Below are 24,054 nucleotides of genomic sequence, written 5' to 3' on the forward strand. Positions count from 1 at the left end.
TCCCCCCCCCCCCCCAGTAGCCTGCTGCTGTGATCCTCTGAATGTGTGAACACTGGATGTGTGAGCTAGGACAGGCCTAGTTCATCCCCATAGGTCCTGGAGACAGATTCTCAGAATCTGCCTGGAACCCACAGACTGCAGGGATTAGAACCAAGTAGCCCCCGTGAAAATGAGACCATGCTTCCTTCTCTGAACACCAGCCTGGACTCATATCCTCTGTGAAACAAAGAAAGAACTGAAGTCCTCAGGAGCCTCCAAGGCTGAGCTCCATGAAGGCAGGACTGTGGCTTGGTGCTGCATAGGAACTGGGACACATTAACTGAACTGTCTCCCAGCAAGACCCACTGCACCATGCACCTCAGAAGCACTGCCCCCATAGGGCTGGCCACAAGGCTGGGCCACTGCACTTGGGGGTAAGAGCTCCCCAGGGTTTTTGGTTGTCTCCTCTGCTCCCACCCCAACTCAGACTCAAGAAGCATCTGGCCAGGCCAGGCTGGTCCTTGGTGAGCTGGGCTGCTGATGCTCTGACTCATTGCTGGCAGCCTCTTCAGGAATTTTGGAATAGGCAGAATCTCCAGTGACCTTTTGTTGTTTCAGCTGGAACCAAAGAAGCATCTCTACTCTTATGGGAGGAAAGAGGCCTGGAAGGGGAAAGGCAGTAAGAATGGTCATGCTGGGGGCAGGCCAGGTTTGACCTTGGCAAGGAGAGCATGCAAGGAGCCAGGTAATAGGCCAGAATGCTGCTGGCCTAGTGTCCTTGGGCTGCAAGCTGACCACACAGAGTGGCTGGGGACAAGAAAGTCTGGTTAACTTATCTGCCCCAGAGGATCCTCTACCCCACCAGCCTTCCCTGGACTTGCCTTGGCCCCAGTCCTTCCACATCCCTGGAGCCAGAGAGCTTGTTTGTCAGGGTGTCCTTTGCTACATCAGGCCTGTGTCACTCTCCTTCATACTTTTAAGCCTTAATTTGTGAGCTGGATGTTCAACAGTCAGACATTGGACAGAGACACGTCTAGATCTGAATCCTTTCCACTTTGACCAAGTGGCCTAAATTCTCAGAGTATTCTTTTCCTCACCTGCAAAATGGACAAAATGGTGTTAACAGCCATGGCTACCAATCAGCTGGTACCACCAGAATGGCCTGGATGCTTTCCAAAGGCCAGCATCTGTTCTGGTTAGTTGACACCTGTGCTACTTCATTGTTAAGTATTCCAGTATCACTCTCCACTTAAAGTACCAGTTGTGGCAAGGATTGCAGGTATGTATAGGCAGGGACAGGCATGTAGCAGTACTCAGCTTGTGGTGCATAAGAGACTCTTGACATGTAGTTATGAAAGGGAGAGAGGATGGATTGAGAGCCCAGACAGAAGTTCTGAAGGAGATGAGGAGAGGCCCAGTGTGTGCACAGGACACAGGAAGCCTGAAAGAAGGGCAGGAAGACCCAGCTCACTTTTCTCCACTTCCCACATAAGCTATATTCCTCCAGTACATTTCATTACTCATTGATCTGTGAGTTTTCTGCCAAGTCTATAATATTGAATGTGCTGATCCCTCTACCTAGAACTCTCTTCCCACTCATGGCTAATTTTGGCTTATCCTTAGTAGCTCAAGTATTACCCCCACCAACCAGGATACTGCATCCAAGGCCAAGCTACAGATGTCAGGATGACCCCACCTTCTCCAGCTCTCAAAAGTGGTACCAGGCAGTGGTTGCCCACTTTGCAGGATGCTTCACAGTTCCCTGGGGCCACAAATGGCTAAGAGATGTGAATCATATCACTGAAAGATGACACCCTGGGTAGGGGTGGGAGAAGTCCAGTTGGCTACAGATGCCATGGTAGGAACAAGCAGAATGACATGAATGGCCCCGATCTGAAGACTTTGTCCAGCTGGTGTGTTTTGTTCATAAATAACCAGTAGTTATTTATGGTATTCAGGGGTCCACTGCCTTCCTTTGACCCACTTCACACATCACATACTGAGCAACAGTTCCAGGCCTTGCCTTGGTCTTCCCCACAATGCAATTCCCCCATGGTCCCCCAATATTACCTACTTCCTGGTCCGCAGAGCTTTCCTTTCACTAGATCCTGTCTGCCAAGGTAGTGTTCTGCTTCCAGAGCTGCCCCAGTCCTAAGGTTTACATGGATCTCATATCTGGAGATTAGTGCTCTCTCTGATGTGCATGTGGTAAAAGTTTGCTCCCAACATGTAAGCTTTCTCTTCACCTCACTGATTGTTTCTTTTGCTGGGAAGAAGCTTCTTAATTAGAATCCATCCCCTTTATTAATTCTTGATTTTATTTCTTGTGCTTTAAAAGTCTTGTTAAGAAAGTTGGGGCCTAATCCAACATGATGAAGATTTGAACCTACTTTTTTCTCTATTGGGTCTCTGGTCTAATTGCTAGGTCCTTGATCCACTTTGAGTTGAGTTTTGTGCATGGTGAGAGATAGGGGTTTAATTTCCTTTTGCTGCATATGGATTTTCAGTTTCCCAGCACCATTTGTTGAAGAGACTACCTTTTCTCCTTGTATGTTTTTGTCACCTTTGTCTAGTATAACATAACTGTACTCATGTGGGTTTGTCTCTGTGTCTTCTATTCTGTATCATTGGTCTATGTGTCTATTTTGGTGCCAATACCATGCCATTTTTGTTACTATAGCTTTGTAGTATATACTGTTTAAGGTCTGGTATTGTGACGCCTCCTGCTTCACTTGTCTTGCTAAGGATTGCTTTGGCTATTCTGAGTTTCTTATTTTTCCAAGTGAATTTCATGATTGCTTTTTTTATTTCTATAAGGATTGACAAAGGTATTTTGATTGGAATCACATTGAATCTGTATAGTGCTTTTGGTAGTATGGCCATTTTGACAATATTAATTCTGCCTATACAAGAGCATGGGAGAGCTTTCCATCTTCTAAGATCTTCTCTAATTTCTTTCTGGTTCTCACATATCTGAACCTGGCTCCTTGGACATCTCTTTTAGCCTATTGAGCAACTAACAATCCCAGAGAAGCTGAGATGATGGCAATTATTATCATTAGTAGTAGTAGTAGAAGTAGTATCCCTCTGGTTCAGACTGTGGCAGAATAGGCCTAGCCCTGCCTTCTCTGTGGGCTAGAAACTACCATCTAGAGGTTTCAAGGGCTCCGGAAAACTCCTTCATGAGACAAAAATAGTGTCAAAGAACTTTATAAGGCCTTTGCTTGGTGTTCAGTAAGGGGAACTGATTTTTCTAGACACTTTTGGTGGTATCTCCTGAAAAACAAGCCTGTTTCATTCCTCTTTATATATTCAAGAGTTTGTCCCTTAAAGGCCCAGAACAAGTGATAAATAGGCACTAGTGACTAATTGATGGCAGTAGCTGGCTGCTGTGGGAATGACTCTTGCAGACTCTTGCATGCCTGGCTTCATTGCAGAGGCTCTCCAGTCCAGCAGGGGCCCAGGCTCCAAGGCCACATTGGCCAGACCCTGATGGAGTGGTACTCTGCCCGTCCTTGTTGCCTGGCTCCGTGGTGTCGCCTTCTCCTGATAAGGCATGGAGTTCCTCTCCTTTCATCCAATAATCTGTTGATCAGCACAGAAACTGCTTTAACTTTGTTGAATGTGACTATTAAAAGCAGAGACTACGTACGTACTTGGCTTGTCCTTTTGTGTTATTTCCTGAATCTACAACCTCAAGTATTCAGTTTGCAGGAAATGTAATTATGGAAAGCTCCCTCTTTAAAAGAAAGCTTGTTTTTCTTTCATCACAAATGGGAACAACCAGTCACGCTTTCAGCTGCCCACGACATTTATGAGCACAAGCCACGTTTCTGTACATCCCTGGACCCCTAGACCTCTCAGGGTGGTTACCTCCAAAAAGCAAAGCAATTTCCTTCCTATACATTTTTAAATTCTTGGCAGGTAGCCCAAGAACCACCCCCACATAACACTTAACGAAAGTTAATGATGGATGTGATAACTTTATTTGCTAAAATTTATAATTTGGGTTTAACAACTGCAGTTTTGCCTGATAAGTTCTGGTCCATAATTAGGATAACTTGCCACCTCAGAGAATGGCCTCAAAAAAGGACTCCAGAAAGGAGATCATAATGAAGTAGCCACAGGTAGACAATGAGAGTGGAGTTTCAGAAATTAAGTGCAAAAAGAGTTCCCCAAAGGAAAGGATGGGCAACAATATCAAGTGCTGCTGACAGGTCAAGGAATATAAAGGCTAAGACCTGACCACGGAATTTGGCAAGGTGGGGGTGCTTGGTGACATCAAGAAGAGGTGGGTCAGTCATTTGATTAGATTCATCTTCACAGAAAAATGACGAAAAAGAAATCAAAGCAGTAAGTATATTCTGCTCTTTAGAAAAGCATGGCCATAATGGGAGTAAAAAATAAGGTGGAACTTACATCAGGCCAAAGGAAGGTTTTTTAAAGGTGGAAACTTTACAACATATTGGCATCGGAGTGACCCAGTAGAGAGAGATTGAGGATGCAAGAAACAGGGAAGAGAATCACAGGAAAAATTCCTTGAGCAGACAAAAATGACGGGATCCAGTGCACAAGGAGAAGTGGCTTTAGCTAGGAGCAGTGATAGGACCTCTATGGTTACAGCTGGAAGCATGAAGTGCATGGACATGAAAAAGAGTTTGCAGACTTGGTGGTGAGAGCATCACAGGTTCTGTCCTGATTGCTTCTATTCCCTTTGAGTCTCATGGTCCTCTTCTGAGAGAGAGAAAAAAAGCACAATTGTGGGGACATGACAGAACCTACTTGGTAAAGTTGTTGTGAAGATTATGTGAGCAAAGGCAGGTAAGCCCTAGCACAGAGCCAATAAATGGTGGCTGCCTTTGTGTTCTTGTACAGAAATGTGCAATTCTTTCCTCTCCGTTGTTTTGTGTTCCACAGTTTCCTGAGTCACAGCCAAGCATCTGAGTGACATCTTCTGCCTAAGTTCCCTTCTCTCTGCCTCCACTTTACCACTCACTTCATAGTTCTCCCCCAGGAAAATTATAATGTCCCTTCACTGCCTCCAACTCCAGTCAGGAAAGGCTGTCTGGGCTGCAGACCCTAAATGGGCACAAGCACCTCTCCAAGTTTCCCTATTTTACTTCCCCTTTTCTCTCTGACCTCAATTTTCTCATCTGTACACTAAGAGGATGTTGCAATCTCTAATTCTCCTCCAGCACTGAATTTCTGCAGCTAATCTCGGTTATTAAACCTTCAGGTTCTATCTAACTCCAAGTGATATTTGACACCAAAAAAGGAAGGAAAAAAAAAAAGTAAAGAAAGTTGGGTCATTGAGACAGACTCATAGAGAATATCTTTAGCGCCATCTGGTGGCATGTGCTTTGCGCATCGCCTCTTCTCAGGCAGAAGGCTTATTGCTGAAGTAGAACTAGATGAGCAGAAAATTCCTTCTGTCCAAATGACAGGAAACTAGTACTTCACCAAGAGAAGCCATCCAGTTCAATGCATCTCAAATTTGAATTAGCATAAAAATCATCTAGAGATCTTTTGAAACACAGATGCTGACGCAGTAGATCTAAAATGAAAGCAGGTTTTGAGGGACTGGGAGAGTAAGCAGGATAGGATTGTTTACAGGGAGGCACAAATGGAGAACAGCCACCACAAGTGGACTTTGGCAAAAATGGACAATGGGGATTTGGAAAGAGATCATATAATGAAATAGTCCTCGCCACCTCTTTAAATAATTGATTTGATTAATTTAAATAATTATTTAGATTTGCTTTGTTGGATGTGATTTTGGACGGTTTGTTGTTGTTGTTGTTTTGTTTGTTTGATTGTAGTATAGTGCTAATCCTGGCTGTGTGATAACCTAGCTTTGTTCAGATTGAATAAAGTGTAAATATGGGGGAGGAAGGGGTGACTAATGATACCTAGGGAAGCAAAGAAGATCGTCAGCTAAGTTTTAAGGAATAAATAATGAACTACGGAAGCTCCTCTAAATCATGGGAACAGCATGAACAAAAGCTAGGTGCAATGTTTAGGAACCATGAATAATGCTACTGGTATATGGAGGCATGAGGCTACAAAAGTAACTTGATAATATACTCCTCTATTCTTAAATTACACAAGCTAATTCACAAACCTCTTTATAATACTTTTCACATTTGTAATCATTTAATCACTTCTTTCTTTACATTTTAAAGTGAACCTGGGGAAAAAAGAGTGAACCTGGCCTATTTGGATACCTATGGTACCCTCAGTATCCACATGGTTCATATGTGCTGCTCACTAATTAAATGAATGTAACTATTTCCAAAGACCTCTGATTGCTGATTGTTACAGTTATTGTACCAAAGCCTTGGTAAGCAGGGTGTTCCCTGATGGCAGGGGTTATGTCAGAGTCTTCTCTTTCTTCCACAGTTTTTTGGTGGGCACACGGAGCATCTGGTAGGCACAAGGAGCACTCTGGGAACCTTTAGAAGGAATTGGGAAATCCCACTAGTCCTTAGCCATGCCTCTGGGACCTGCTGACAGCTCAGTAGTTTCCCCAGGCCACAGCCATGTGAAGACAAGAAAGTCTGCACCCCATCTTCTAGGGAGTGTGTTCCTGGTTAGATTCCTACTTCCTGATGTGCACAATGATGAATGTGCACTTACTAGACTCCAAATGCCCCTTATCTCAGCCCAACACAGAGTCTCCAAGCCAGGCATAACTCTTGTTCTAGAAGAAAATCCCACTCCTGAGCCAGCGAAAAGCAAACCATCTGGAAAACTGGAAATAGAACACAGAAGATTCACTTAAACCCCCAGTCTGCAACTGTATATTTTTGTAGTCCTTTCTGGAGTGTGTGTGTGTGTGGGGGGGGATTAGAATCATGATATGTGTGCTATTTAAGGTTCTCTTCTTTCCAACAAATTCAATAAAGCAAAAGTTCAGTGGTTAAAGGCACAGGCCCTTATAGCTGATTCCCTGAGTCCAAATCTGGTTTGTGTTATATGATCTAAAACAACTCAACAAACTGAACTGTCCATTTTACCACTCTGTAATATAGGGATGATAGTAGTTAGGATTAAATGAGTAAATATATTTATATTAGGACATGTAAGGCACTTAGAAAAATCTCTGATGTTACTAATTCATAGTATTTTTATACTACTACACAATCTTCATTTTTAATAGCTGCAAAATATTCTACTGAGTGTCTACACCAGCCGATTTAATCATTATTCGTTTGTTAGATGTTAGGTTATTTCCAGCCACTTTGCATTACAAATAACATTTTCTTAAATGTCCTAGAACATATATTTCTAATTTTTTATACACAGATTCCCAGAAGAAGTATGAAGTCAAAGGACATGAACATTTTATGCCTTGGTCTGTACCAGGAAATAGTTTTCCAAAAAAGGATTGTAGCCCTTCAAAATGCAAAGTGTGTTGGAACATTTTAGTTTTTACTGCTCCCTCACCAGCCCTAGAAAATATTAGGTTTTTTTAAAATTTGTGCAAATTCAACAAGCCATAAATAGCCTCACTTTAATTTCCTTTTCTTTGCCCATCATGGAAATTTAACATTGCCAACTGTGATTAGGTTTTATTATGAACTCTATCAGTCAAGGTCTACACCACTTGCTTTGACAGAGAAAATTAAATAAAGAATTGTCAATTATGTATTAAGGAATTGAAAAGCAGAAAAGAAACACTAAGGATCTGCTGCCACCCCCTGAGGCTGAAGGAACAAAGGAAAGAGGAGGTGGCAGCCCGCTGGCATTGGTGTCTTGGGGTGGGGTTGGGGATGCTTGCTATGAGGGTAAGTAATGGACAACCTGCAGACTGGACTCAACTGCTGATGTGGAGTGGCAGAACCAAGGCTTCTCAGTTGAGTTTAAATATGAAATGAATAAGAAAAACTTTCTTAGAATATGCATGATAATGTTGCAAGGGTATGCTTGTACTAAAAAATTACTTGTTTACCTAAAATTCAAATTTTACTAAGTGTCCTACATTTTACCTGGCAACTGAGGCGATGCAGAAAAAGTGTCCTCACTACCCCACATCTAGCTTTCCAGTCTCCCTCTGGTGCCAAATCCCAGCACAGAGCCAGTTGGAAAAGTTGAACAGGGTTTGCAGATCAAACAGTGTAAGAGAAAGGTATATTTGGAGCTGAAAAACAATTACCCCATAAGTGACACAGTTCACCTTTTTTGGCTCTCATTAGAATCCATGTACATTATTCTACACATTCGTACTCCCAGACAACAAAAACTACTCTAACAAAATGCAACTATCTCCAAGAAATGAAGACATTTTCACCTTCTCCCCAAAAAGGGATGAGACAGTTTCAATAGTCATTTTATTCATTACTGGAAGATAGTCATACTCTTCATCTTCTGGGAAGGATTAACCACTCTTAAAATTGAGTTATAGTCACACTTATAAATTCAGTTACTCAAATACTAAAGCAAAGAAGTAAACCTCCAACCAAATGTGTATAACATAATAAAGGGAAGGGAGAGGGAGAAGAAATTATCTAATCTATACCATTGTTATAGTTACATAAGAATGAAGGAAGAAATATGCATGACTGCTACATTTCTTATTTTTTTAACTAGAAGTGAGGCCATAGCTGATTTCTATAAATTTCTTCCTCAACCTCCTATTCCGTGTTTTTTTGTTGTTGTTGGTTTTGTTTTGTTTTGTTTTGTTTTGTTCTCAGAGAGGACCTCAGCTAGCCAGGGTCCTCAGTCTTTACCCAGTAGGTAAAAACTTACCCTCAGTTTTAAGACCTCTGAATCTTCAGTATTCCTGCTTCTCTTGAGTTGCAATAGTATTCATTGATATTTACTATTGAGCATGGAAATACTAAGACACACCTCAGAGGATCCCCTCAGTGCCAGATGTACTCCTTCCTGCCCCAGATTTCCTGTTGGTTACCAGGAGCAATCACTACATCTAGATCAAAAACCTCTTTTTTTTTCCCACTGGTGTAGTGGTATAAAGAGTTCCAAATGGTCAAGTGGTGGTTCTCAACTCCTGATTCAACATGCTGTGTATCCTAGTATAAGTACTTCTCTCTTGGAAACTAAAACCTTCAATCCAGTGAGACACAAAGGTGAAAAGACAGGAAACAAAAATTCTGCAAGTGGATTATTAGGGAAAATTGGGTCACTTTCACTTCCAGATTCATGTATTCTGAGAAAGAACCCAATATATTGTTTGCTAAATCAGATTATATATTGTATCTTTTAAGATATAACATCATCTGTAGAGGATGTTGCCTCAACCCAACTCTTTCTCCTTGGTCAGCTGGCCACTCTACTGATCTATTAGGTCAGCTGCTTCTAAGTGGTTGGGTATACATGAAGACCGGTGAATTCCTTGAGCATGAGCCTTCTATTGCACTTCTTTTACTGTGAAATTAATTTCTATATTATAGAAGCCTTGTTTGGATTATAACAGGATGATGAATAAGTGTTCCAAACATCTACAGATGATGATACTGGCAGCAGCATGATAGACAAGGAGAGAAGTTCCTCTCTGGACTAGCTATGTATTCCAATGCTTGTCTGTGATGGAAGGAGTCCAAGTTAACCAGCCATCCACCAGATGGATATCAGAAGTTCAACGTGGGTCTCTGCCATTGACAAGTTAGTCACTCAGCAGTATCAGTAACAGATCAGCATTGGTAAAAGGAAGTCCATGCATAGTCTCAATCCTTGGCCACCATGTCTACTTTGTATGTAAGCCCATTAGGCAAACCCTAGGTGGCTGGGGAAAGATGCTGGCAAGCTCACATTTAGAGAACATAACATTTTATCTGCTTGGTGATTGAGAAACTATTCTTATTACATCCTTTGGTGAGTTTTCACATGAGGCATAGGTCTCGTCACACTCTATTCCTATTCAAGAGATCATCCTCACACCACTTCCCAGAACCATTCATCACCAATCTTATTTTTTTAAATATTTGGACTCATATTTATTTGATTATAGGGATTTTCCCTCTAATTTTTGTGGTAAATACACATAAAGATTTGACATTTAAACACTTTCAAATGTACAGTTGAATAATATTAAATATATTTAAGGTTATGCTATCATCACTATTATCCACATCCAGAACTCTTTTCATCTTGTAAAATGAAATTCTATGCCAGATAATGATTCCCCACTCCCCAGTCATCACCAATCTTATAATTTTGTTCTCTGCAAGTCCCTGACCACCCTTCTCAACCATTAACAACTGATCATGAATCAAAAGAGATCCAGGGGATGGGGATTAGCTCAGTGATAAAGCACTTGCCTAGTATGTATGCAGCCATAGGTTTAATCCCCAGCACCCCCAAAAAATAAAAGTATAACTAGACATCTTTTGGATCAAAGAGAACAACCAGATTTACCATTGAAATCATGTCTGTCCACTGCCCTTTGCCATTATCCTTTATATCCACCTGTGAAGCTGCAACCTGACACTTAGTTGGTGACAATACAGCATTAAGAACAATCTATAAACTGAGCCTAAGGTTTTTTCCTTCCTGGACTATAGTCTAAAAAATTCCCAATAAGTCCTTAGATGTGGACTGAGGGAGAGGAAGTGATACAGCAGTGGTTTTATCAAGTCTCAACCACCTGCTCATGCAACTTACTTGTTCCTTCTGGGCATACTCAAGCCATTTGTTGATGATATGCTATCCGATACAACTAACCTTATGATTTGGTGGAAAAGATGGGCAGCTCAGGACATATGGTCTCTTAATGTCTGATAGTTAGGCTGTCCTCTCATTTTAAAAGATGTCTTTGTCCACTTAACCTTTAAAGCATTCTGGAGACTTACACTTCCTTTTGTCATCTATTAAATTATATTTATCCTGTTATTTCATTTATGGACAATGGCAGTAGCAGAACCTGGCTATCTGGTCATCTCTCTTGCAGTCAAGAAACAATTAAGGATCTGCCCATCAGAAGAAGAACAGTTATCTACAAAAGAGGGCATGGCTTTAGGCTTTCATGCCTTTAGGCTTGACATACATAAGGGCTGAAAAAAGTTGTTTCTTCCTGCACAGGTCCTAAGTGTTGTAAACTCTGTCAAGGGTCTTCTCTTGGAGGTTGGGAGCCAATGGCCAGAGTTGATCACAGTCCACTCTCTTACAGGCACAGCCTCTGTGGCTGTGGCAGGGATCCTGGCTGCTCTGAGAATCACCAAGAACAAGCTCTCCAATCATGTGTTTGTTTTCCAAGGTGCAGGTGAGGTAGGTGCCACCTGGGGGGGGGGGGTCTCTACTGTTGTTGCAGTTGAAAAATAAGAATGCATAGAAGAGACTCAAGAAGGGTGGTGTTCCGTGGTTCAGTATATTCTGATCATCTCGGCTGCCTGAACCTCAACAATTGAATTTATCAATGCAAGAATTTACCTGGGCCTCCTGGGAGTCATGGGGCTATAGGAAAGAATAATGGCTTATTTTGGTGAGATATCTGATCCATGCTGAGCAGCTATTTCCCCTGTGTCTAAACATTTTCTTTATGGTACCTCTCAGGCAGCTATGGGCATCGCCCACCTTCTTGTCATGGCCTTGGAGAAAGAAGGTGTACCCAAGGCAGAGGCCACAAGGAAGATCTGGATGGTGGACTCCAAGGGACTGATTGTCAAGGTACTGTCAGTCTGGAGACCTGAAAGTTTCCCAAGAACTAAACTTGAAGAGTTCCCTAAGGGGTGAAGTTCTCAGAATAGAGAAGGAGAGCAATGGCAATGGCCTAACCTCCAAAACAAAAGATTCATCCCAAAGTAGCCTTAATTGCTCTTGTTCAGACATTCTGAATTTGTGTGGGTGACTGTGTATGTGTGCTCCTTCCAGCCTTACCTCCCACTACTCCTGCCTTGCACTAACCTTCAGCCATATTGAATGGTAGTTCTCCAAAAGTCACACATTCCTCTCTTCCACATCCTTGCACATTTGTTCTGCCTGAAATGTTCTTCTCCCTTTTTCCAAATACCCACTCTCAATCCCCCTTCATAGTTTCCTCCTTACCTTCTGATTGAACTCAAATATATTAGCTAGTCCAGGAAGCTTTCTGAGAGCATTAGGTTTTTTCCTTACATCTCTGCTCACATAGGCATTCCCCTTCCATGGGCTGCACCCACCACTTTATAAAACAGATGCTTTTTACTTGTCCACTAAGCTACGTAGTCTTGATGCCAATGCCTGGCACCTGGTAAGCACATAATTAATGTAACTAATGTGTGATGTAGGAGTGAAAGAATGAGAGAGAGAAACAGCTCAGTTTCTGACTAGAATGTGGAGAGGGACACAACTAGATGACCTCTCTCCCTTAGAGCTTGACTCATAGCTTCATCTTTTAATTTCCAGAATTCCACTAGCATGGAATGTCAGTGAGAGATGAAAAACAATGAGCATTGTAGGAATGGAGAAGTGCATAGGATCATATACCAAGAATAGCAAATACCCTCCTCAGAAACTGGCCTTCCTATAGAGCCAGATCACTGCCGTAGGAACTTAGGCCTGAAGATTCCTCCTCCCACTCTATATCATTCCAGAGCATAATCAGTCACAAGTATAGGTTGCCAAAGCTTGCCACACTTGACCATTTTTCACCATCATTCGGTTCACCCCATGGAGCTCACCCCTGACCAAGGAACTCTCAAAGCTGACATAGTCTCTCTGTTTCTCATGAGGCCAGCTGGTCCAAAGGAGTCATCAGAAATGTTTGTGCTCATTTATTAGTAATCATGCCAGCCTGTCCCCCAAGGACCTCTATTTGGGAAAATGGAAGAAATATAGAGTCAGTCAGCTATTCCAAGCCTGTTCTGGAACTCAGCTTAATATTATTCACAGGGAGGTTAATGACTCATATAAAATACATTCACACTAGCTCCATGAAGAAGAAGGGTTCAACATACGGAAAACAGAAACAAGCTATCATTACTGCCCCAAACCCATCCTTAAACTCAAACTTCTGGTTTTCTTCCTGGCTCCAGTGCCAAGGATCTTTGGTCCTGGATGGCTCAAGCCCCTATCCGTCAACTGGGCCGGGTCCTGGATGTCTTGGGGCAAAGGGACTTGGTCAGACTCAGGTATTTCCTTAGAAGCTTTTTGTTCTGACCCAGCTCAAAGAAATGCCTTGTGAATTCTCCTGATGTGGTTTGGGTTAAAGAAACACACACACACACACACACACACACACACTACATGTTAGGCTTTACTGGGAAATCTGATCAAGAGGTCAGGCCCTAAGACTTCTGAAAGATCAAATTTATGGGGCTCAGCAGGGAATGCTCTCAGAGTTTCCAAAAGCATTCTTGCCCCTGCCCAACAGGTTCTCAGCACCACAACTTTTTCATGAACCTTTTTTTCCTGTAGGGGAGAAGCCACCTGAACCATGAGAAAGAAATGTTTGCCCAAGACCATCCTGAAGTGAACTCCCTGGAGGAGGTGGTGAGGCTGGTGAAGCCCACAGCCATCATAGGTAGGAAGATGCAGGTGATATGCTGTCTAGCCCAACTAACTCTATTGACTTGCAGATGGAGAGACTGAGGCTTATCCAGGAGACATAAGTAACTTGTAGAAATGCAGCTCTATCCCCAATTCAATGCCACAGACTTCTATGGAGAAACTACTATATAAAACCATAGAACTAAGCTACCAGAGTTGGGGCTTATATAGTATAGTAGAAAAGTGCAGGGCTGATATCTCTAACCCAGATGAGATGAGCTTTCCCCCAACCAAGGCAGAGATCCTAGTATTTCTCCTTGTCACTAAAAGAGCAACCCATTTTGAATGGCAAAGCCCAATAACATCTTCAAGATGCATCTAAATGGCAGGGAAGTAGACCAGTAGTCCCTTAAAGATGAACAGGAGGCCTCAGGCAACTCAAGCAAGAAGACGCTCTTCCCTTCTTCTCTCTCAATCCCATTGGCACATGCTATCCCCAAGACTCCTGAGCCTTACATGGTACATCTAGTTTCCCCAGGAGAGGAATGGGTTATTAATGAAGAGTAGGTATCCCCACTACCCCACTTTTCCCTGTAGGTGTTGCTGCCATCGCAGGAGCCTTCACGGAGCAGATTCTGAGGGACATGGCCTCCTTCCACGAGCGCCCTATCATCTTTGCCCTGAGCAATCCCACCAGCAAGGCCGAGTGCACAGCTGAGAAGTGCTACCGGGTCACCGAGGTCAGCGGGGAGTCCTTCCTTCCCCCAGCTGAGAGGACATAGTAACAATAACCATAAGTAACCCTTTGAGGGTGAAAAAAATCCTCATCATCAGTAAACTGAGGTTCAGAAAGATGAAGTAACTTGCCCACAGTTACAGAGCTAATAAGGAATAGAGCCGGTCCTCAAACCCAGCTCTAACTCCAAAGCTCTTACAATTAGGCAATGCTGGACAAGTTTCCCCTAAATAACATGAAGCTTTGGCCAGAATCCAAGGCTCTTATAAACTCTAGGATACTTTCATGTCTGTCATGTTCTGGGTTGGCCTTCTCAGGAGATGACAGGTAAAAACTCCATCATCTATCAGCAATTTCTTGGCTGTCAGATAAATTGGGTGGGGGAACTGAGCTTTCTAGTCAAATGAATAAACATGCTTTGAGTACTTGCCATGTTCTCAGCACAATGCTGGGCATTTGGGAAAGGATGAAGAAGGGTTCAACATATGGAAGACAAGAACAAGTTATCATTACTGCCCCAAACCCATCTCTAAACTCCAACCTCTGGTTTTTTTCCTGGGTCCAGGGCCGAGGGATCTTTGCCAGTGGAAGTCCTTTTAAGAGTGTGACTCTGGAAGATGGAAAAACATTCATTCCTGGGCAGGGAAATAATGCCTATGTGTTCCCTGGAGTGGCACTGGGAGTCATTGCCGGCGGGATCCGGCACATCCCTGATGAGATCTTCCTCCTAACAGCAGAGGTATCTTGTCCTTGCTCCTTTGAATGCTTTCAACAGAGCCTGGGGGTTAACACTAAGTCCTACACTGGGTCTCTAAAGATTCCTCCTCTTTTTGTCTCTTCTACCTGCATTCTCCAAACCCTGGCAATGGATCCCCAAAGTACTTAAACCTCAGGCATCTCTCTAGATTATCTCAGGCTTGACCTTCTTTCCAATTGCATGCAGGCTTTTGAAGAAGGATGGGAAGTAGTTGGAGGAAGAGCTATTGTCAGAAGGAACTAGCAGTGAAGGGACATATCTAGTACTGTTCCCCACCTCCCAGCGTGTCATCTAGATGCCTAGATAGAGATGTAACTAAAGGTACCTGAAACTGGGGACTTGTGAACCATGACATGTCTTGTCATTGATCACCTGCGCTGCAATGCCACATTCATTGGTTACATCACTGGGGTAACTGGCAACAGTTAGCCCCACTAGGACACTTTCAGCAAGAAGCAGGTGGAATTCTGAGCACTGTTATAGGGGTCTTGGGGATATACCTGTTCTGAGCATCATACAAGAAAAAGCCCCAGAAGGGTTCTTTACTGGAAGAAATGGTTTCTTTACAATGAGAAAATTCATTAAGGATGACATTTCACATTTATAATAATGGTTATGAATAACAATTACATTGCTGACATTATCAAATAACCTGCACTTGACATTTATTCTCACTCTAAAGAATCCATTGCCTAGAAATGTTTCTCTTTTTTTTTTTTTTTTTTTGAGAGAGAGAGAGAGAGAGAGAATTTTTTTAATATTTATTTTTTAGTTTTTGGTGGACACAACATCTTTATTTTATGTGGTGCTGAGGATCGAACCCAGCGCCCTGAGCATACCAGGTGAGCACGTTACCGCTTGAGCCACATCCCCAGCCCTAGAAATGTTTCTCTTGAGTAGAGGAGGATTAAATTAATCAAAGATATACATAAATATTAAATATATTTATGTTTCTAACCTGTAAAAAATTTATATTTCTAACCTCCTCTGGAATTCCTTCTCACCATGGCACTGGTAAAAAAAAGTTTAAGCCAATGAGGCATGAGAACTGCTTCCATGAATCTCTGTCCAGATCCACCCTATGAGTCCCACAGGGAACTGTACCATATCCTAGGTCCCTTTTTACTGTGTCTTGTCATTGATCACCTGCGCTGCAAGGCCATAAAGTAAAGTTCCCTGAAGAATTTTAAGCCACCTCCCATGCTATGCACACCAGTTATGACCTTGAGCAGCACCTATCCCAGGGTAGACTGTACCCACCACTCTCTGTCCATCTTGTCTGAGTAACTTGCATTCATATTTCTTCCTATTGCTGTAATGGGTGTTCTTGTCTTATGACTGTGGGCAGAGCTGTTTGAAATCCCCTTTGGATGAGAAGAGTCACTCTTGCTTAAAGACAGACTACAAGTAAATTTCCTTGTTGTGCAGAAACATAGTTGCTATAGCCTTTCCTATAGGACCCTGAGACATCTGCACACCCAATACCCTGTTCCATGGAATACTTCAACTCCCTCATTTCATGATGAGTGTCCATTGATTTTACAGGAAACTCTTCTCAATCTACTCATTAAGCATCTGCTGTGAGCAGGATAAACTTTCTCACTTTTTTGTTTGTTTGTTTGTTTTTGTACCAGGGATTGAACCCAGGGATTCTTAACCACTGATCCAACATCCCCTTGCATTTTTTGTGAGAAAGGCTCATTAAGTTGCTTAGTGTTCCACTAAGTTGCTGCGGCTGGCCTCAAACTTAAGATTCTCCTGCCTCAGCTTCCCAAGGCACTAGGATTACAGGCATGAGCCACCATGCCCAGCTCAGGTCCCTCACTTTTAAGAGCTGACAGTCCTATCTTCAAAGCTCTGACAGCGTATATTTCTGAAAAAGATGTTTTTCATTAAGACATTTTATGTTGAGGGCTGGGGTTGTAGCTCAGTGGGTAGAGCACTTGCCTAGCACATGCGAGGCCCTGGGTTCGATCCTCAGCATCACATAAAAATAAATAAATAAAATACAGGTATTGTGTCCAACTACAACTAAAAAATAAATATAAAAAAAGAAAATTTATGTTGAATTTTATTTTCCTATGGAAAATTAAACAGGAAGAGAAAGGGTGAGAACATACTACCACACTCCAAAGACCCCCCAGAACATCTGTTCACCACCGGCTGTCCTCAAAATTACATTCCTCTTAATTAGCTATATTTCCTCCTAAAAAGCATGGAAATGTGAAGGATTTATAGATGAAATCAACTAACCTATATATGTTACTTTATACCAGAAGAAACCAAGTACCAAAGCCATTAAATTAATAGGCCAAAATCATACACAGGTAAGATGATATAAAATGGTAGGATCTAATTTTCCACCTTTACCACAGGATAAAGCACACTTGTTTGAATATCTGTGGGTGTGAAAACTACCCATTTCTCCTCATTTACACATAAACACCTTTAAAAAAAACCTCAGTTAATGTTTTATTTTTCTTAATTCATATCTCTTTAATACCTGAAACTAGCTTAAAGAAAATAAAGAGCTTATAAACAAAATAAGAAAGAAAATTAATATAGATTTTAGGAGATTTACATGCATTGCCTCATTTCATCTTAACAATTCTGTAAAACTAAGTATAGAGTGTATCCTTATATTATAGACAAGGAATATGCGGCATAGAGACTTTAAGGAACTTTCCCAAGATCTCTAGGCTTGTGAGCCATAGCACTAGGATGGCCCAGGCTTACTTGACATTATGCTGCAAGATGTTACCAGTGCCCAGCACCTTAGAAGTGCCCATAATAGCATGATCTATCTCTTCACAGGACAAGTTTTCTATATGCAGATCTAGTCATGGCAATCCTGTTTCTTTCTAACCAATCCATCTTCTGTACCTCCACAAAGAGAACACTTCAAAACACAGATCAGGCCAAATCTCCTCTAATTTCATACCTTCGTATGGCTCTGTTTTAGTCATCATTTTTGCTGCTGCAACAGAAAGACTTGACCAGAACAACTGTAGTGGAGGAAAAGTTTATTTGGGGCCTCATAGTTTCAGAGGTCTCAATCCATAGACAGCAGGCTCCATTCCTTGGGGCTCAAGGTGAAGCAGAACAACATGGTGTAAGAGTGTGGTGAAGGGAAGTGGCTCGCATGACCATCAAGAAGCAGATTAGGAAGAGGTCTCTACTTGCCAGATACAAATATATACCCCAAAGCCACACCCCTAATTCCCACCTCCTCCAGCTACCCTACCACTTCAGTTACCACTCAGTTAATCCCTATCAGGGCATTAATTCACTGGTTGGGTTAAGACTCTCACAACCCAATCACTTCTCTTCTGAAACTTCTTACATTGTCTCACATGTGAGTTTTGGGGGGACACCTCACATACAAACCATAACAGGCTTCTTGAATTTATAGAATAGTATTCAAACCTTTTCCTGTGGTTTTCATACAAGGTACTTCATCACCAGGCCCTCCTTTCCTCTTCTGCCTTTCTTGTAGCCTCTCCCTATCATCAGACCCATCCAGCGTGCCTTTTTCAGCCTCAGGTCCTTGCTCTCTCACCTACAATTATTTGCATATAATTTATACTTTCATGTATCTCCTCTTTTCCACTAATTCCTATTTAGTCCATCATCTGTCAGTCTCTGACACTTCCTCTAGGAAGCTCTTCCTGCATAGCACATGAGACTCTGTCTTCCTCTTTGTCTTTAGGCCCTCTCTCATTGCACTCCCCACTATAATTGTTAGAATTGTTTCTATTTGCCTTCTATGAGCAGTCTCTGTGAGGGAAAAGTCTTTTCACCTTGTGTCCTCAGCATCTAGCACAGAGCTCATCAGATTGTAGAGCTCAGTGAATGTGTGCCTGAATGAATGGGAATGGGGGAGACTCACTCCTTTGAAATAATGTCTGCAAACTCTAAGGTGAGATCAACTCCATTGCCCTGTCACTTCACGGACAAACAGTTCTCAGAGAACACAAGGAATCTTCTCAAATTTAAATTGGACACAAGAAGATAAGGTAGGAGTATTTTCAAAGATACTCATTTAAAAAGCTGACCTGTGAGGCTGGCTGGGCACCAGAACCTGAGGCTGGAAGGCTTGCAGAGGTTTCGTGCCATTCACTCACTGGAGAAAAGGCCTTCCTCAGTCTGAGACTATGGCTGGGAGAGTTTATGGAGCCCTGAATACAGGAATGTTCCTTAGATGGGCACCCAGGATGGTACCAAACATGGGGAAGAGGCTGGAAGCAAGGAAGCGAGAAACTTAGGATCTTTGTGCAATAGACTGGATGAACCAAGAAGAAATCCCTTAGTCTTTGCTTTGCAAGCCATGATTTATTCATCTTAGTCTTAGTAATTTTCCTTTAGAATTCAAAAATCCCCATGTTTTAAGCCTCAACCAGTCTCACAGTACAGAAAAGTTTTGTCCTTGTTTAAGGCTAAGCATTAAGCTCCCTTGGTGCCACATGGCAGCAGAGTTAACAGTAGGAACTGCAGCATTTGACCACATGTGCAGGATTGGGTGAATCTCTGAGGTAATGGGTTGACCTTGTTTTTTGAAAGCAGAAACTCAGCTTATTCCTTTTGGTTCTCTCCCTCTCTCTAGCAAATTGCCCAGGAGGTCTCTGAGCAGCACCTATCCCAAGGGAGACTGTACCCACCACTCAGCACCATCAGAGATGTATCTCTGAGAATCGCCATCAAAGTAAGAGGCATCTTACACCTATAAATGGGGAGTGATGCACAAACACTTTCTCTTTATGAAACACTTTAGAAAGACAAGGAGACAGCAGCTCTGGAGATATACTTAGCTCCTCGGGCTGCATTGCATACAACCCAGAGGGTGGCTAACAAACTCCTGCCTGAAGCCTGCCCAGGCCAGTTCTGGAAAGCTCCTGGATTTCCCTTCAAAACAGCGGACAGAAAAGTCACCAAAGCCCATGGTCTTGTGTGCCAGAACGTGGGTGGAATTTTTTTTTAATGAATCATAATCACCCATTTATAAGAAAGGTCAGCTTGCATTACATGAGGAAAAGGGCTTGTGCCTTGGGGTCCCAGCTTTGTGAATCAACAGTGAAGCAAGCTTGGCCCAATCACTTCACTTCCCTGAACCTCAGTTTCCTCCTTTTCCAAAGAGGTCAGTAATGCCTGTCTCCCAAAATTCTAGAAAAGATTGATAGAGGACAGTAATAAAGCTCCATACCCAGTGCCTGCCTGGCCAGAGGAGATGTTTATTCTTCCCCTCTCAGAATGACTGGGCCATAGAGTAATCATGGTCATGGAATATTCCAGACTATGAGACTATGAAGGGTGATGGATTTCAAAGAATGAGAGCATAGTCCAGTAAATACTGGCCCCAGATGATAATAGTTGACAGTGGATAGCGAATAATTAAGGATTTAATATGCTATTATTTCTGTTAGTGCATATGTTTTTCTATAATTTTTAAAAATAATTTTAAAAAGTGCATTGCATAACAGTACACAGTCTCAAAGAGTTGTTCAGTGAAGGGTTTTCCCTCATTTAGTTCCTTCCTTTGAGGGGATATTTAGATCCACATTCTCCTGAAGCCAAATCTAATACCCAGAGAAGGTGTTCAGGATGTTCATCCAGTTCAACCTCCATTCAAAACAAAATTTGGTAATTTTATCCTCACACAACTCCAGATAAAAGCATCATTCCCTCACTTTACAGATAAGGAAACTGAGGCTCAGCAAGGATAATAACATGGCTAGGGACTCGTGGGCAGATACAAGCAAGCAGAATTTAGTCTGGGCCTCTTGACCCTGGCCCAGTATTTATTCCACTATGTCAAAGCTGCCTGCTTAGGCAGAAAGCTTAAAATCCTTTCTATCCAGTGGTTTCATAGGCCAAACTCATGAGAGGAACATGATTGGCTAATCGGAATGTATCCTGCCACCCCAGGCTCTCAAGCAAGGGCCTTTAGGCAGGTTTTTCCTTAGATCCAGTTCTTCAATCACATATGTTTTTCCCTAGGTCCTGGACTATGCCTACAAACACAACCTGGCTTCCTGCTACCCGGAGCCTGAGAACAAGGAGGCTTTCATAAGATCCCTCATCTACACTCCAGACTATGACTCATTTACACTGGACAGCTACAGTTGGCCCAAGGAAGCCATGAATTTTCAGACAGTCTGATGAGTCTCAGGGGCTGGTATGGGGCTGGATGAAGCCCAAAGTAACACCCACAATATAAATGGGTTCCAAAATGGTCATCCTTGTCATTGTGTGTGTGCGTGTGTGTGTGTGTGTGTGTGTGTATTTTTCCTTTGAGTATTCTGATGTAAGGGGAGATGCTGAGGCATACAATGAATGACAAGCCTTGTGCCTAAAGGTCCTGGGAGTTCACTTTCCTATGACCCTTTTCAGAATTCTTTCCCAAGCATTTCTTCATCCACTAATTGCCAACTATTGTCTAGGCCTGGTGGCAAATACCGAATCCTGCCTAGAATCCCATGTTTATAGAGCTCAGGACCTAGTGGAGAAATTGAACACAAATCATTTTCCCCATAAAAGAGAAAGTACTAAGCCCATGAAAAATGTGCAGGTAGAAGTCAAGGGTGCTCACAGAAGGGAGAAAATATTTCCCATGAGCACATAGGCTCAGGGGGATGGAAGCAGTTTTTTGCACTGAGTCCCAACAGTGAAGGATGGGTGGGAGTCATGGTGAGATGAGGAATGTAAGCACAGTCACTAGCCAGAAAATGTGGCCCACCCATTAGTTCTTGCCAGAGGGACTGAACACTGCCTTCAAGAGTCAGCAGGGTATGAGGGCTGAGTAACTGGAAGTAGTTCTAGTTCACTAGCTAGTCAGGAATGGTCACTGCCCAATAGACTGTTGGGTAATAAACATTCTTTTTTGGTTACTACTAAAAGAAAAACCAGAGAAATGTGGGTGTGGAGGGTCAGCATGCCAGTGAGTGAGGAGGAAGAGAGGCAATGAGGGGAGAGTGCAATGGGAAGTTCTAAGGAACTTCATTTTCCTGGCTTGGGAATGCACTCTCTCTTCCATCCTTTACACTCTGAAATAATTGAGCAATCCGTAACAGCTTTCCTATAGAGGTGATGTCAGACTGTCCTAGGTATTTCTTTTTTCTGGTTTTGTTTTTTGTTTGTTTGTTTTTGTTTGTTTCTTTGCAGGTACAAGGGATTGAATTCAGGGACACTTGACCACTGAGCCACATCCCCAGCCCTATTTTGTATTTTATTTATTTTTTTAAAATGTGTTTTTTCTAATTTGTTGTCCTAGGTATTTCTTAGACCAAGTTCAGCGCTAACCACTTCCCTCATGTCCAGCAAAGCCCACACCATAGGAAATAAGGATGAGATAAGAGGTTGCAGCCCCTGCTAAGATCTATGGGGATAGCAGCTTCCAATCTCTAATTTCTTTGTATAAATCACCTTTAGGAACCTGCCTCTACTACCACCTCAGCCTTAGGATCCCCACTTCCCACAAGGAGTAAGTCCTACATGACCACCATTAGCTTTGCTAATTACTCTTCTAGAAGCATAATAGTCCACCTTGCTTGTCACTGAGATCACCTCTTTCTCAAATTTTATTCTGCTTAACATATGCTTCCTTGGTTTTGGTGCTCAGCCAAGAATATCCTAAGAAATTATCCCTCCTCTATGATTCCTGAGCTTACACAGAATGAGAAACTATTCAGGAGAGGGTTTAAAGAATGAAACCAAAATCTAAACTTCAGAGAACTATTTACACTATCTTTTTTGCCATCATGTCCCAAACACCCACAAGGTTTTTGTCTGTTTGTTTTGCAGAAATTGACAAGATGATCCTAATACATATATATATATATATATATATATATATATATATATATATATGGAAATGCAAAGAACCAAGAATAGCCACATTTTAAAAAGAAAAAGAACAAAGTACACTATTTGCTTTCAAAACTTACACAATTGTACAATGATCAAGACTGTGTGGACATATAAATGAAAAAGAACTGATAGTTTGCAAATAGTCCTTAAAGTTATGGTAAATTGATTTTTCATCAAAGCTACTGAAATAATTTGATAGGAAAAGGAGAGTCCTTTGAAAAAATGATGCTGAAGCAACTGTATATCCACATGAAAATAGGAAAGAAAAACTTTAGACACCTCACACCACACACAAAAATTAACTTGAAATGGATAGTAAACCTATATGTAAAAGCTGAAATTATAAATTTCTTGAAGTAAATAAAGTAGAAAATCCTTGGGACTTGAATTGAGGAGAGTTCTTAGATGTTATTTTAAAAGCATGATTCATAAAATGAAAAGTGGTATATGTCACCAAAATGTAAAATTTCTGCACTTTGAAGCATAGCATTAAGAAAAAAACAGCAGAGTAGGAGAAAATATTTCCAATTCATGTATCTAATATAGGCATTAGATCCGTAATTTATAAAGAACACTTACAACTCAATGATAATCCAGTTTTTTAAAATGGGCAAAATATGTGTATATGGCTAACAAGCACATGAACAGATCATTACTCAAATGAAAACTAAAACCAAAATGGAATACCATTCCACAGACACCACAATGGTTATCATTTAAAAAATAATAATGTATTGAGGTTGTGGAGAAATTGGAATTTCTTCCAGTGTTCTCTCTTAAGCACTATGAAATTAAGGGAATTTTCATTCTAGCTCCTCAGCTTCCGATACATAGCCCTAGAACTCAACAAGTGTTGTAATATAATGGATGCTGTGGTGGCACCACTAAGGTTTGAAATTCTCATAACCCCACTTAAATCACTAGCTGAGAGCTCACAGCTTCATCCCTCTCTGGGAATTGCTCTTACTTAGCTAAAGGAAGATGCTTCCCCCAAGGTTATGCCATCATTCCCAGTTGTGGCCTGCATCCATTGAAGGGCTGATTCTAAAGTTCAAAGGACCTCAGTTGCAGATGTCTCTAAGTAGCCATCCCATTTGCAGAGCTCCCCATGAAAGGGAATGAACTGTAACTATGTATCAACCATTCAACTTCCTAAACCCACTCTGCTTCTCTCAATCCCTTCACAGGTGTTATCCCTGAAAAGACTCCCCAATAAATCTCTGAATGCAAATCTCAGATTCACTGTCTGTTTCCTGAGGAACTCAACTTAAAACAGATAGAAGAAACCAGTCAG

At 41.9% G+C, this 24,054-nt stretch overlaps 1 protein-coding gene across 3 annotated transcripts in view; it reads left to right on the forward strand.

Annotated features, from left to right (window-relative positions):
* Me3 (malic enzyme 3) overlaps positions 1 to 21,128 on the forward strand; it is a 200,570-nt gene extending 179,442 nt beyond the window's left edge. For all 3 annotated transcript variants that reach the window (XM_048787941.1, XM_048787942.1, XM_048787943.1), the window contains 7 exons: positions 11,108 to 11,205; positions 11,491 to 11,604; positions 13,333 to 13,438; positions 14,002 to 14,144; positions 14,706 to 14,879; positions 19,501 to 19,599; positions 20,892 to 21,128. In XM_048787941.1, coding sequence (XP_048643898.1) covers positions 11,108 to 11,205; positions 11,491 to 11,604; positions 13,333 to 13,438; positions 14,002 to 14,144; positions 14,706 to 14,879; positions 19,501 to 19,599; positions 20,892 to 21,053 — 896 coding nt within the window. In that variant the 3' untranslated portion in view covers positions 21,054 to 21,128. The remainder of the gene's footprint in view (positions 1 to 11,107; positions 11,206 to 11,490; positions 11,605 to 13,332; positions 13,439 to 14,001; positions 14,145 to 14,705; positions 14,880 to 19,500; positions 19,600 to 20,891) is intronic.
* Positions 21,129 to 24,054: the final 2,926 nt, after the last annotated feature.

Source organism: Marmota marmota, unplaced genomic scaffold (assembly GCF_001458135.2).
Source record: "Marmota marmota marmota unplaced genomic scaffold, marMar, whole genome shotgun sequence".
In the NCBI taxonomy this organism is placed as follows: domain Eukaryota; kingdom Metazoa; phylum Chordata; class Mammalia; order Rodentia; family Sciuridae; genus Marmota; species Marmota marmota.